General features: G+C 45.9%; 1 protein-coding gene across 2 annotated transcripts in view; it reads right to left on the bottom strand.

Moving 5' to 3' along the window:
* The window catches only part of KANSL1 (KAT8 regulatory NSL complex subunit 1), a 92,424-nt gene that overhangs the window by 14,957 nt on the left and 63,963 nt on the right, over positions 1-13,504 (bottom strand). The window contains exons 4-6 of one of the 2 annotated variants that reach the window (XM_075722610.1): positions 8,926-9,030; positions 3,666-3,781; positions 2,024-2,219 (exon numbers count right to left, since the gene is read on the bottom strand). In XM_075722610.1, the coding sequence (XP_075578725.1) occupies positions 2,024-2,219; positions 3,666-3,781; positions 8,926-9,030 (417 nt within the window). The remainder of the gene's footprint in view (positions 1-2,023; positions 2,220-3,665; positions 3,782-8,925; positions 9,031-13,504) is intronic. The other variant, XM_075722611.1, reaches the window with a different exon arrangement.

Raw genomic sequence — 13,504 nt, 5'->3', positions numbered from 1 at the left:
CTGAGAATTAACACCCCATGGGGCTTTATAAACAGGACGGCTGTGCAAGATGCATGAGGTAATCCTGCTGCTCTGCTCGGCATTGCTAATGTGAGCTGGAGGACTGCACCCAGTTTTGGGCACATATTTCAAGAAATGTGTGCATCAAGCGGAGAGGAAAGCAACAAAAAAAATTGTAAGATCCAAAAAATATACATCCTATGTGCAAAACCAGAAAGACACGTGGTGTGTTTAGTGTAGAGGTGACCGCATTAAGAATTACTACATCAACTTTCACACTTCAGGGGAGCTGACCAGTTTACACCAGGACCTGGACTACTGGTAATGACTTCAAAGCCAAGGCAGCTTGTATTAGAAAGTTTGGTTGGTTTGGTTTTGCTGTCTGAAAAACAAGACTAGCTAAGCACTCAGATAGCTTGCCTACGGCAGTTCAGACAAACCATCTGGTACGGTAGGAGCATAAAGCAGTCGGCTGTGGGGCATGGCAATGCTGTGGCTGACTGCAGGAGCTCCCTTCCCATCCTGTTGCACAAGCCCAGTCCTGTTTGCAACCCAATGCAGGCTACAGACCCACTCAACCTTTAAGCCTCTCTTCTTTCCTACAGGATGTCTCCTGACTTAAAAATCTCAAGTGATGTTGTATTCAGATTTTGTAAAACACTAGGCACAGTTATGGATGATCTCTACTGAAACAGTGAACTCTCCGGTTGTAATTTCTGGTCACAGCAATCCACAATGACTTGGTGCTAGACGGGAGAGCACGGTCAACTGGACATGGTACTTCTGGACCATGACCTAGCCACCACTCAGCGTTCTCTCAAATAACTGAAGGAGTCCACAGAAATCATCTGCTATCTGTCACATCTTCTACCCTTTGGAACTGCTCTTCTGAACCATCTCTGATTATCAAATGTATTTGATGAATATAGGCAAAAATTAACACAGAATTAACAGATGCTTCTTCAAACACTGAGTGCACAAGTCAGCATCACCTACGGGATAGTTTATAAACTTCCAAATCACTGAAGATCTTGCAAGCAATCACTGCAGAGCTCTACCAGAAATACCCCAGATAAAACTGCAAACAAGTAATCAGTTATAGCTAACTCAGCTGAGCGAGCATCTATTTTGCTCAGAAAAATGTTGCTTCTTGAGCTTCTCTTTAAAACTCTAGCCCCCGCAGAGTGAAAACCCCTGAACCCTTGTGATAAAGTTTGACTTCAAACACTTTGACTCAAAGGTAAGTGGATTTTTGCCATCTATGGTTCTGGAATCATGAGAGCTGCATACACAAAAAAATCCTTATTCCCTCAAAATATCCTCCAACTGACAGTTTACGGCATTCCTAAGAGAAGTTAAAAAGAATGAAGCATGGCCTTTTCTCATACAGGGAATAAACTGTATTTCTGCTGAACTGAATTCTCCACAAGGGCAAGGGGAAGACTATGTACAGAGGAGTATTAAAAAAAAACAAAACAACCAACAAACCCCGAACAACAACAACAAAACCCAAACAAAAAAAACCCCAAGAAACCGTGAACAGAGTCACGGCATTCAGCGATTTCCAAACTTAAGCAGCGGAAGCGAACACGATCACCTCAGCAGGCCTTTTGCAAGACATCCCACATATACTTGGTCAGGCAACTGTAGTTTTTCTTTGAGCAAGCAGCAGCGAATTCCTGGGGCTGTGTTAATTCCTGTGCTCAGAATTAAGGTTTCCTGATACTTGACTTTTCAGAGCTTCTTTCGACTGCTCAGACTGTGCCATACTGAACTATCTGGCCTGAAGTTCACCTCAGGCTGGTTTGCTTTAGAAAAGAAAACCCACATCAGAATTCAGCATCTCCCCTCCCCAGTGACAGCTAATAAGTCTTCAACAAATTAAAAGCTTCTCTTTCGTTTCTCCTTTACTTCTCCAACAGCCTTTGAAGCCTCACTGCCCTCCTCTTCCTCCCCATTTTCTTCCTTGCTCTTAATAACCACAAATATTCCCAGAGCAGGGAGACAAACAATCAGCACCAACCTTTTTGGAAAGGGGCATAATGCTGCTAGGTCGAACAAGCCGTCGCTTCTTACAGCTCAGTACTGGGCGAGTGCGAGCTGCTACACATGTTCCATCCAAGGATGAAGAAACCATGTTCAGTCGTTGCTTTTTATGCAAGAGCTCCTCAGCTTCCTGGCCATCTCCCTGAGCATGTTCTGCCAGGCCAGGCTGAAGACTGCCCAAGAAGAGAAGAGAATACAAAAGATACTGTTATTCATTCAACCATTCCACGTTATCCAGCAGTACCAGTCAGGTTCACAATTCAGACCTTAGCAAACACTCTAGGCTGAGCTCAAAGCACTGCAGTTTCATGAGGCAATAGCTTTTACTAAGCCAACTCTAATTTTTGCTTTTACTTTGGTCACTTTCCACACTCTCACACCATTGAACCTTTGACAAAATACCTCTGGAAGTTCTGAACAAAAAAAGAGCATGTAAAGCCAGACACAAAGCAAGACCAAAAGCCACTCTAGACCTGAACAGGTTTAATCCTAAAATTCAGCTTCCCCCAGAATTACAGTTCAGGGCGTCTCAATAGAACAGGTTCTCATGAGTCTAAATGCCAGAAAGCACAAGACAGAGAACATATAATTTTCTAGAATAAATATTTAACCTTGATGTAAACTTGATTCTGAATAATATTTGAGAACTATACCTCTAAAGGTGCAATGTTAACATTAGCTTTTCTGGTTTACGTACAAAGGACTTTCCTGTCCACACGCAGTAACCCTGCCCTACCACGGCATCAATACACCATGCCACCTACCACCAGTGCAGCTCCTCACCTACAGAGCCTTTTCATGTATATTTTACAAGTGTTCCATTTCTAAAATTGCAAAACATTAAAGCTCAGTGGTCTAAGGCTCTGTAGTTCAAAGGCTACAGGCATATAAAGGGCTCTGTTATAGCCCGCAGTGTTTCAGCTGTAGCAATGAGTTAGTTGATCGGTGCTTTCTACGCCTGCAGCATCCCTGCCCAAGGTACTAAGCAAGTGCAACGGTGCTGGCAATACTTCTCTAGCACTACCAGAACACTTTGAAGCACCGTGTGTTCAAGGGTTTTCAAGTGGTTCAACCCTGAAATCACCCTGTAGCATAGAAGAATTTTTCACTTGTTTTCATTTACCCACTTAAAGACTTACTCAACAAAAACAGCCTGGAGAAACAAAGAATTTAGAAAGTCTTACTCCCAAAACCAGAGGGATTTGGGTTCCTCAGTATCTCCAGAAAAGTGGGCCAGTGGTTACAGATACTTCTGCAAAATAATTGCAAGCGGGCCACTAGTACCTTTGAATCATACAATTTGCAAGTGTATTAAAAATACCCATAAAGAAACAGTTTTGAACATGCTCATTGCATGGTTGCCTGCAGGGCTTGTTCATGTAAACACAGCTCAGTTTAATACCATTTTCAGAAAAACAATGTAGCAGAAAACCTCAAGCAAGCAATCTCCTCCAAGATGTTTCCCAGCATGATCTACTACCATACTTTTTTCAAAAAGAGACCATTTATACTGTTACCAACGCAGTTACTACCCACCAGCATGTTACAGGCTGGTTTCCAATGGGACTTTGTCAAGATCATAAAAATCAAACTCTTCCCATAATATGCAAGCAGCTTACGTGTTAATAACTCCATTGACGGGTCTTGGTGCTCCACAGGGCTTGGCGGGATGGGATTCGGGAGTATTTGCAGCAGAGATGCCCAAGTTCTCTAGTGGCTGGGATCCAGACACACTCTAAGGAAGGATGAGAAAGATCATAAATTAATAAAAAAAGCTTCTTAAATAGCCACAACTTTCTTATTCCCAGTTTCTAGTTGGAGGATTCTGCACTGTAGCTATGGGCTTCCACACAGGACTTCAAAACAAGGGTTCAGAAGTCACTATGTGAACAGGAGACTGGAGAGCTTAAGGACTTCTTAGGGGGCAGCTCACCATAGCGCTTTCAATGCAAGAACCAAAGGACTTCAATTGCCCTCAGGCAACCACTAAGGAGCATGAAAGGCTGAGGTCTTTAAGGATATTTTAGCATTTTGCCTCAATAGTACAAACAAGTTCATAACCACCTGTAAACCTCGCAGGCGTCTTCTGAAGTTTCATGTTGTGCTCTAAGCCACACGGCTGCAAACTCTTGTCTAAGCACTTTGGGGGAAAACAGGAGGAGAGGGAGAGGAGAACAGACTTGCAAAACTGAGTTTGCATTTTAGCCAAATACCCGTGCAAACACGGTCCAAATAGCATTTTACGAAGTATTTTAAATGAGTACACACACAAGCTGTGGTTTTTGGATATAAGCAGGCCAACTCTATAAAGCTAAAACTGTCTGATAAACACAAAGCTGGGAACACCTTTTTGGCAGGAAAAGTAAGTAAAAACTAAGCTAAAGACACAGAGCTCCCCAATCCTTTCTGCCTTAGGTTTGAAACACGAACGCCCTGGCCCTGCCGTGAGCAGCAGTTACCGTGTGGCTGCAGCACTGAACACCGCACAGCTCCCGCTGCCCCGCAAGTGGCCTCAACGGGGAGGGGGGACTGTCACCACGGCTTCCAAGGACACACTGGTTTTGTACCTCCTGCCAGTGACGTTCCTCCTCTCCACCCCAGCAGGTGCCGGCACGGTCCAGCGTGTTCATACCCCTGGCACTCATCGCCCCCAGTCTCATCCCTGCAGCCCATTCTTTTTGTTTGCAGACGTGCTCCTCCTCCTCCCTGGGGTTAAACTTTTCTTCCTCAGTGCAGCACTTCCTACACTCACTGCCAATGTCTCTCTAGCTGCGTTTCCCCCTTCACGCATACAAAGGGCGGTGGTACAGTTCAAGTACTAGTAAAAAAGACAAAGAAGGTCCGACTTATCTGCATAAACAGACAGACGGAGAGCCCCCCTGCTTGTCACACACTCCATCTCAACAACACTGGTATTGCATTGATTAAAACCTTCCCAGTCATCACTCCCCCAACTCAATGAACAACTAAAACCAGGCTACGGCAGCGCTGGGCTAACGGTTTCCAGAATAGCAGAGACCTGACTCACCAAGGGAAGAGCAATTCCTAACACCACAGACAACTTCTGCCTGCTGCCTGTTTGAGGAACTTTGCTGGGTTTTCTACACTTCTGCTAAAAAAGACATTTCTCCCCGGGGGCGAGCAGAGACAGGATCAGACCGATAGGCTCGCCTCTCACACTCGGTCTGAGTACGCTGAGGTAGGGGCAAGACCAGATCGTGCCAGAAGCGTTACGCAAGTGCAACACGGCACCCTGGCGAAGTGAAGTCAGTGCAGGAGCTGAACACTTTCCCTCTGCTCTCCAGAGGCTTGGCAAGGCTGAGCCTTCACGTGACGCCTCTGCTGGAGGCACCCACGGTTCAGGAGGGCGGGTACACATGACTCATAAGCTCTTTTGAAATAGGGTATTTATTTTCTTCTCCAGAAAGGGTCTTAAAGGAGGAACCTCTTCTCCAAGAGCTGCCTCCGGCTCGGTGGGTCAAGACAGGAATAGAGGGTGACCCCTCTGCTTCCTGCAGAGGAGCTGGAGAGCATCAATCCGAAGTCTATTTATCAGAAACAGCCCAGGCTCACCTCATCACACTGAAGATGGGTGTACCCTAACAAGGCTCCGACGTGAGCAATGGGGAAACAAGCAGGACTGCAAGAGCTGACATCTCCAGCATTCAGAGCAGGGGTTGCACCAGCTTCTCCGGAATGCACCTCCCAACACTGTGCCTTCCTCCAGGGCTGGCTGGGCACCCAGGCTGGGATCCCGAGGAGCATTCATCACACCAGGATCACATCAATGCTCCAGATTGAGCTCTTCTCTGTGTTTTGGGTATGCCGGGGGTCTGGAAGTCCAGGCCTTTAGGATCCCTAGGACTCTTAGCAGGGGTCGTCAAACATTCAGCTTTAGCACACCTGCTTGTCGCACATGAAACCAGGAGCTTGCAGACTACCAGGGGCTCTCACAGCAGTAAAGAAGCTGTGTGCTGGCAGGGAGTCATGACCCAACACCAGGAACGTCCTCCGTGTTCCCCAAAAACCCAAACAAAACCAGAGAGGTTCACACCTTCACCTATTACTAGATACAAGCCCCAAACGCAGGGAAAAGCCTTACCAAGACACTCCCATCAATATCTTTTCTCATTTACTATTAAAAATTAAGCGCACCCCCCTCGCTAGACTAGCAATACAAGCAACAAAGTGATATCAACAGCCGAGTTAATTCTTCAGGGCTTCGCGTTATTCCCATCTTCAGGCAAAAATATTGATTCACATACTGAGCTTCCAGTTCCCAACAGACATTCCCAGGCCTTCTTTGCAAAGCCCTTCCCTCCACTGATACAGGATTAGTTCCTCCTAGGGATTATCAGCCACATCCCACACATCAAGCCAATGCCAGAGGACATGTATCCTGCATCCACGCCGGCCGAGGGAGGTACCCATGAGTGGATGAGGTCTAAAGAAGAGCTGGGGATGAGACAGGATGGGTTCCTCCCCTTAGTCCACCTTGCAGGCCTGTCTCTTACTTTGCCAGTTGGGGGGTGGGGAGGAAGGGGACCCACAAAGAAAAAGAAGTGCCTAATTCTAAGCAGCCCGAGGAGCGCCAAAATGATAAGCACCTCTCCAGGAGAGGCCGCAGAGATACCCTTCCAGTAAGTGTGCTAACGCAACAGGAATGGTCTCTGGGCTAATCTCTGGCTCAGAGCAGATCAAGACCATGACTCAACACCCCACCCTTACGAGCAAGTCTAATTAAGCACAAACCCTCCAGCAGAAGGGTGTAGAAGCTGGTTGCCTGGAGGCAGCGTTTCTGGCGGCTGACACCTCCAGCACCGCTGCAGAGAAGCTGGCAGCGTGGAGTGATGTGCACGTCCACCAACAGCCACACGTGGAAGGGGAATAAAAAGTCCTTTTCAGGATGAGTTACTCTCCAAGACGGCAAGCAGAGCTGCAGGAGTAGCCACAAGAAGGTGCCAAGTAGGAACCTGCAGCCTGCTTTACATGGAAGATGTTGTTCTTCACCGCTCTCAGTATCTATTATTTGTGTCACTGTTACTTCCAAGACCTGCAAAAGAGATGGGACCTCCATCGCGTGAGCACCGCAGTAATAAAAGTCTCTGTCTGAAAAGCTCATACCCAACTGAAAGGGATGAGAAGAGGGACAATGCAGGAAATGAGTAAACACAGCAACAATGAGATGGCAGCGAGCAGCAAAACCAGACAGCACCGGCCAAGCAAGCATTCTTTTCCACACATCAGGAATCTACAGATATTTTCTATTCTATACATACAGACATGATGTCTAAGACAATCTAAAAAAGGACAATGTGATGATTTTGTAAGTATATGAAAAGTGTCTTTAATATGTAGGGACAAAGTCAGGTGGGACACAGTCCTTCAATCTGCAGATTTCCAGGTTGAAAATACGCATGTGTCAGATAAACAACCTGATTTAAACAGATAAGGAAGAAAATATTCTTCCTATCACTGTTAAATTTGATCATTTATCTCCATTATCAGCCTGCCATTTACAGATTAGCTCCCAAATAACAGCCAATTCATCAGTGCAGGAGCATGCTATTTCTGAAGCAAATTGGAGCACACCGTCACTGCGCTTGTTTATTATTCTCCAAACGCTTTTTGGGTTAAAGCATGAAAAGGCAGGGGGACATGCACGACAGACAGACATCACTGTTCAAAACCAGACACTGCGTAATGCTTGTGATTCAATCACGATCTGTAGCAGCCTCTGTCATCCTGGCTCTCCAGCCTCCTGTCGCTCCTCCAGCATGGCTCTGTTTTCATCTGAAGTACCATCTACTATTTCAGTCATGAGCAAAACCTGTTTATTGTACCAAATTACACAGCAGAGTTTTGGGCTCAGCTATCTGCTTATTAAAGACTTAAATTCCAAACACACATCTGAAAGCCAGTGTCAAGCAAGGAGACATTTTGTTACAATCACTCGTAATAAACCCTTTGCAGTCCGGCATTAATTAAAAATTTCACAGTATTTCAGATTATCATTCAGTATTAGGAAAACTCTGATAAAGTCTTCCCAGTGGTAGGAGAAAACACTCAAAGTACAATTTTACGGTCACTTCTAGTTAAGTTTTTTATCTGTATCAACTACACTGAATATTGGTCTATGAAACTCAAGCACTCCCACTGCAGTGAAGCTCTGTTTCTCCCCAAATGTGGCATTAGGACAGAAAAGCAGCAGCACTGCAGCTTGGTAGCAGGAGTTTGAGACACGAAGGGACCACCCGTCTCTTAGTACTACACCACAACTTCAAAATCCTCCATTTTTATACGTCAATGTGTCCCAAAGGATCAAAAGTAATCACAGCCAGGCTGAACAGTACGATCCAAGTCTTTAGTCTGTGGCCTACATTTCTGCATTAAATAATAAATACCTGGCACTCTGCATAGTTTCCAGTGCATCTCACTGAAATCATTAGTTCCCTTTCCAAGGGGTAACACTCAGACAGATATTAATAGCCACATCTTTAGAAGCCTTTACTAATTGCGCTGCTCTCGGTTTGAGGTGCTTTTTTGCTAGAGGGAAAGGATTAGTTAGGATTTTTAAGCTTCAGAAAATGCTAACGCATATTACAAAGGTACCCCGAGGAACTCTGTTCTAAAAGGTGTTTAAATCCTATCGTTTATTAACCTCAAAATAATCTGGGAAGGAGCAAGCTACACAGACCAACAGACTGGCAATTCCCAGGTGAAGTCCCACAGAGAGACGCTTCTGCAGGAGGCCAGTCCCATGCCAGACACACTGTTCAAGCATCTCTCTCCACCGCAGCTTAAAGGATGAACCTTCCCTACCCAAAATTCATGAACGTGAAGTATCTGGACCCAGCCATTTCTGCTGCTGGCACTTACCAGCCGGTCAGCCCCAGGCTCCAGCTTAACTTCAGCACTAACAGGACGGGATGCATCATCTACTGCAGGATCAGGGGGTGATGCTTCACCAAGAACTATCAGCCCCTGGAAGAGAGGGAACAGGAATTAACTGCGGGTCCTTTGGTCTCAGCACGGAAACTGCACATCCATCGTCCCCCAGAAACTACAACCGCTGCACAGCAAGGCTTGCATTCCTACCGCATTTTTCAGACATGATGCCAAACCGAACCCCGTGCTGCCTGGATTTTCCTGACATCCAAGCTGAACTCTGAGGGGGAAGGACAGTGGCTGAAGCCAGATCACATGCCTTCAGCCCATTAATAGCAGACAGTTAGCTCCCTCTCGGGCAAAACTGCTGAAACGCCACTGCCGTCCCACTTCCCACCCTTTCCCCTCCTCCCGCACGCGAGGAGGTTCAGCATGCCAGCAAAACCAAAGAGAACATTTTGCTGTAGTGCAGAGCAGGAAACGACTGCTTTCATAGTACAAAGTGGAACTCACCACCACAGCCAAGCAAACAATTTTGAGCAGGTGCCAAAAATCTACGGTCAAACTTGTTACTCTGAGCAGATTTTTTCAAAGAAGTGATATTCACAAAATTCAATAAGGAAAGAAAAACACTGATACACAAGCCATTGCTATAAACCTAGCGGGACAAAGCACAGTTGTATCCGGCTTAACATATGTTGTCCTGTTTATGTTTTACTCTAAGTGAAGCTTACTCTAAAGGCAGGACCTGCTTTCTCTCTGAACCACACACAGTAAACTAAAATCATTATAATTACAAATTTTCTGAGCTATATTATAACAAAGCAGGATAAAATGTGCCAGGCATTACAGAGTTGGTGGAACCTACACGGCGTGAATACAGTCCAGGACAAAGACAAGCCAGAGCAAGTTTGCATTTGGTCAAACAAGGAACTATGGAAAGGGCTGCTCAGGTTAAGAACGGGTGGATCAGTCATCTGAAAACAATTCTGGAGGTTGCACAGTGTGCCACAAGAAAGTGAGCCTGGAAGGGAACCTGGACACGTTATCTGGAGAGAGGAGAGAGCTACAAGGCTTCCCTCAAAAGTCCGCAAAGTCAAATCTTACATGACCAATGCCATGGCACGTGCCCATGGAAGTCGCTCATAATGCTGATCTTACGCCTTGACACAATCTTCTATACAACAGATCGGTAGCTTTCCAGAAAGATAGTCTAAACTCAATTACATACTGCTGTGCTTTTTCCTCTACTCTTGAAAGATCCCTCTCCGAAAGCAACCCACCACATTTCGGCACTGCTTCTAGATACATCCTCAGGCATGCTTCAGCAAAGAGGCTGGTCATCCCCAGATCTCAGGTGTAGGAGATAGTGGACATGAAAAAAGGGAAAAACTGGGACTGAATGCAAAATTGGAACCCAGGAAACTGCTTCCCTTTGACACTCCGGAAAGCACCCTGGGCTCCTCATTTACTCAGCAAGAGAACAAGATGGGGAAGCACGGGCATCAGAACAGAAACAGCCACCAAGGACTTCTGCCTCCAGTTTAAAGGAAGAGGATGAAGGGAGCTGCTCCATGCCTCAGGAAGGAGCACTAACTGATTTTATATACTGTGGGTATTTGTTTAGAAGTGTGTCCCTTTACCGGTGACTTTGAAACAGAAGCAGCACTTAACGCAGCCTTCCCTGTGACAGGCACAGTTTTGGTTTCTGTGCCTGCATACAGAAGCTGCACTGCCCGAACGCTGTGCACCCCAGTCGTCCTCTCCCAGCTCTTCGCCCACGAGACAGCCTCTGCAAACCTACGGACCTGCAGGCTGGACAGTACTTTCCTGCTGAGGGCTCGTGCTCTCTGCTTGCTTTTAAGAGTTTTGAATCTCTGTTATTTATACATTTCTGAATAATACAGAGGAATTAGGAGGGCAACATCAAATTTCCAATTCTCTTTCAGGAAAGGGAAAGGAGCAGCACATGTGAATTATTCCAAGGTCACACAATACGTGCTTTCCATCAGCATTCTCCAAAACAAAGAAAAAAAGGAAGCAGCCGCCCCCATTCCCCCCCCCCCCAATATTTATGGACAAGTCTGCTGCTCCTTTACTCCCATTTTTATTACTAATTATGGTATTAATGAGAGCTCAATTGCAGAATTGCAGAGGTCTCAGATAGAGAGAGATACGGAGACAGATCTCATAGTCCTGTAATAGTCAGCAGCCTCTGCCAAGGAACTAATGGGTGAGAAAGAGGACTGACACACATTAAGATACATCAGAAAGAGACCGAGTGTCCTAAACAGCCCCGCACAGGGATAGCAGCATCCCTTATCCTGCTCTAAGCCTGACATATCACTGCAGACACAGGAAACTCCTGTGAGAGCTGCAAATTCCTTCAGCAATAGGCTCCTCTTAACTCCCATCTCCCACCCTTCCCATCACATGTTTCTCTTGACTTAGCAGCTCCAACCAGAGCGCAGCCGTCCCCACGGGATAGGCTGCACACAGATCAGACCAAAAGCTCGAAGGGAACACAGTGAAACTGTCTCAGATGGTCCAGGAACAAGTGGAACCTGGGTCTGCAGAAACGGTGTGCAAAACAACCCCATCTTTAAGGAGTTTCGGTCACTGTATTTCAACCAAGTCTGCCACTGCACAGAATTCCTGCAGGAGCCCTTCATCTTAATTTATCTCCTACTCTCTCTAAGAGTGAAACTCCTAAGAGACACGGAAAGAGAGGAAAAAAATGCTGTTTGTTCCTTCCCAAACATGGAGCATCTGCCACCCCCACACATGCAGGGAGGTGTAAAGACCAGCGCATGGGGGGGACACCCCGCCCCCCCCAGCACGGTGCCACACCCCATCCCAAAAAGGCCCAACACAGCACATTTGTGAAAAGAAACAAAACCACCTTATGACCTTCACGGACACCTAGTCCCTTAAACTAACTGTACACGCTCTTCAAAACCAACACAAAATCAAACGCACAACAGCCCACTATGTTTAAGCGGCAGAAAACACCGTACTTTACAACTAACTTTGACCACATGCTCACTGATTTGTTGTTTTCCTCCACATCTCGCCATGCTCTGACTGAGCTGATCCAAATGTGCTGAAAACACAATTACTGCTGAGACACCCAGGCAGCAGTGTACCTTCAAAACAGAACATTATTTTCGACTGCCTGGTCCTTCTCTTGCTTTGCTTTGACAAAGCAATGCATCTTCCTTGAAGGGTGCACTGGGATGTAAACCTTAACATATAGAGGTAATTAACCTAAAAAAAAAGAATAAAATGGAATAGCAACTTTGAACTCCTGCAGCAGCTACACTGTAACCTCCTTATGGCCAAGTAAGCTAGAGTTAAGTTACGTAGATAGAAAGAACAAGGTGTCTCCAAATTCTTTAATTGTTGTCCTTGTACAATTTGAAGCCAAATCCATTCCAACAAGACTCCTGTATTACTGAAACATGCACTCGTTTCTCTAGTCTCCTATACTTGTCCCAAGCTGCTTTTATGAATCTTACTCTGAGTTTTTCATTGAACACGTTTTACAAGGCATCCTTGAGCTCAGTGACACCAAGACAACGACAGCTGGGTGCAAGCAGTGATCTCCATGAAGTCCTATCAGAAAGAAGGGGTATTTGATACTCGCTTTCTTGTTCAGGCAGAACAGCCACCATCAAATGCTCAACATCTGAACTCTTCTGCCACGGTAAGTGGCATGCTTTATTTTAAATTCACGTACCGGCTTACTGCAGTTAAGGAGTTTTTGTTTGAACAGATCAAAAAAGATGACATCCTGTTTTCCACAACCTCAGATGTACTTTTCCACTTTGACACAATACTGTGATGTTCTCCTTTCAGACCCAGAGACTGCAACCTTAGATAAAAACATATGGGATGCTTGTAGCCATTATCAGGCCATTTCACAAGTCTGTCAAGTTGCCATCATCTGGTGAAAGCACTGACTCTTCCACTTCGTTAGATAAATTTTCTCATTTCTTCTATTACTTAACTTTTAGCATATAAACGTTTAGCTATTTTGTGTTTTATACTTAGAAACCACCTTGTGTGATCAGCTTTCTTACGACAGAAGGAAGACAATTCTTTCTGAAACCGGCTCGTTAGTCTGACATACGGGCCACTTCCCAGAAGCCTTTTGCTCTCACCTCAGGAACGTCTGCCGTTCAGCAAGCCGTGCTCTTCCACCTAGCCATTCGTAGGCCTCGCTCGCTCAGTTAGCCTGTTTTTCTACACAGCTGCATGAAAGTCCAGCCTCCCCCACCTGCCTGTGCTTTCTGCACACCTGGAAGCCTCTGTCCCCACCCCCCCCCCCGAGCGCCACACATCCTGGGAAAAGCGTTTGCTGGACCCTGAATTCCTGAGGATCTGTAAGTTGACGCAATACCATGAGCCTTCTTGCCACAAACTCCAGACATTCTTCCCTCCGAGGCCTGGCATTTAGACGTGCATGCCTGGACAAGTCTCCATCACAATTACTTCCTCATCCCTTCTCTGCTCTCCCCCATTCTCCTGCCATCTGAGAGCAAGTCTGAAAAAAATAAATCCTTCCACA

Source organism: Pelecanus crispus, chromosome 18 (assembly GCF_030463565.1).
Source record: "Pelecanus crispus isolate bPelCri1 chromosome 18, bPelCri1.pri, whole genome shotgun sequence".
Classification (NCBI taxonomy): Eukaryota; Metazoa; Chordata; class Aves; order Pelecaniformes; family Pelecanidae; genus Pelecanus; species Pelecanus crispus.
Note: the sequence above shows the minus strand (reverse complement) of the source record. Positions and strands in the feature narration are given on the sequence as shown.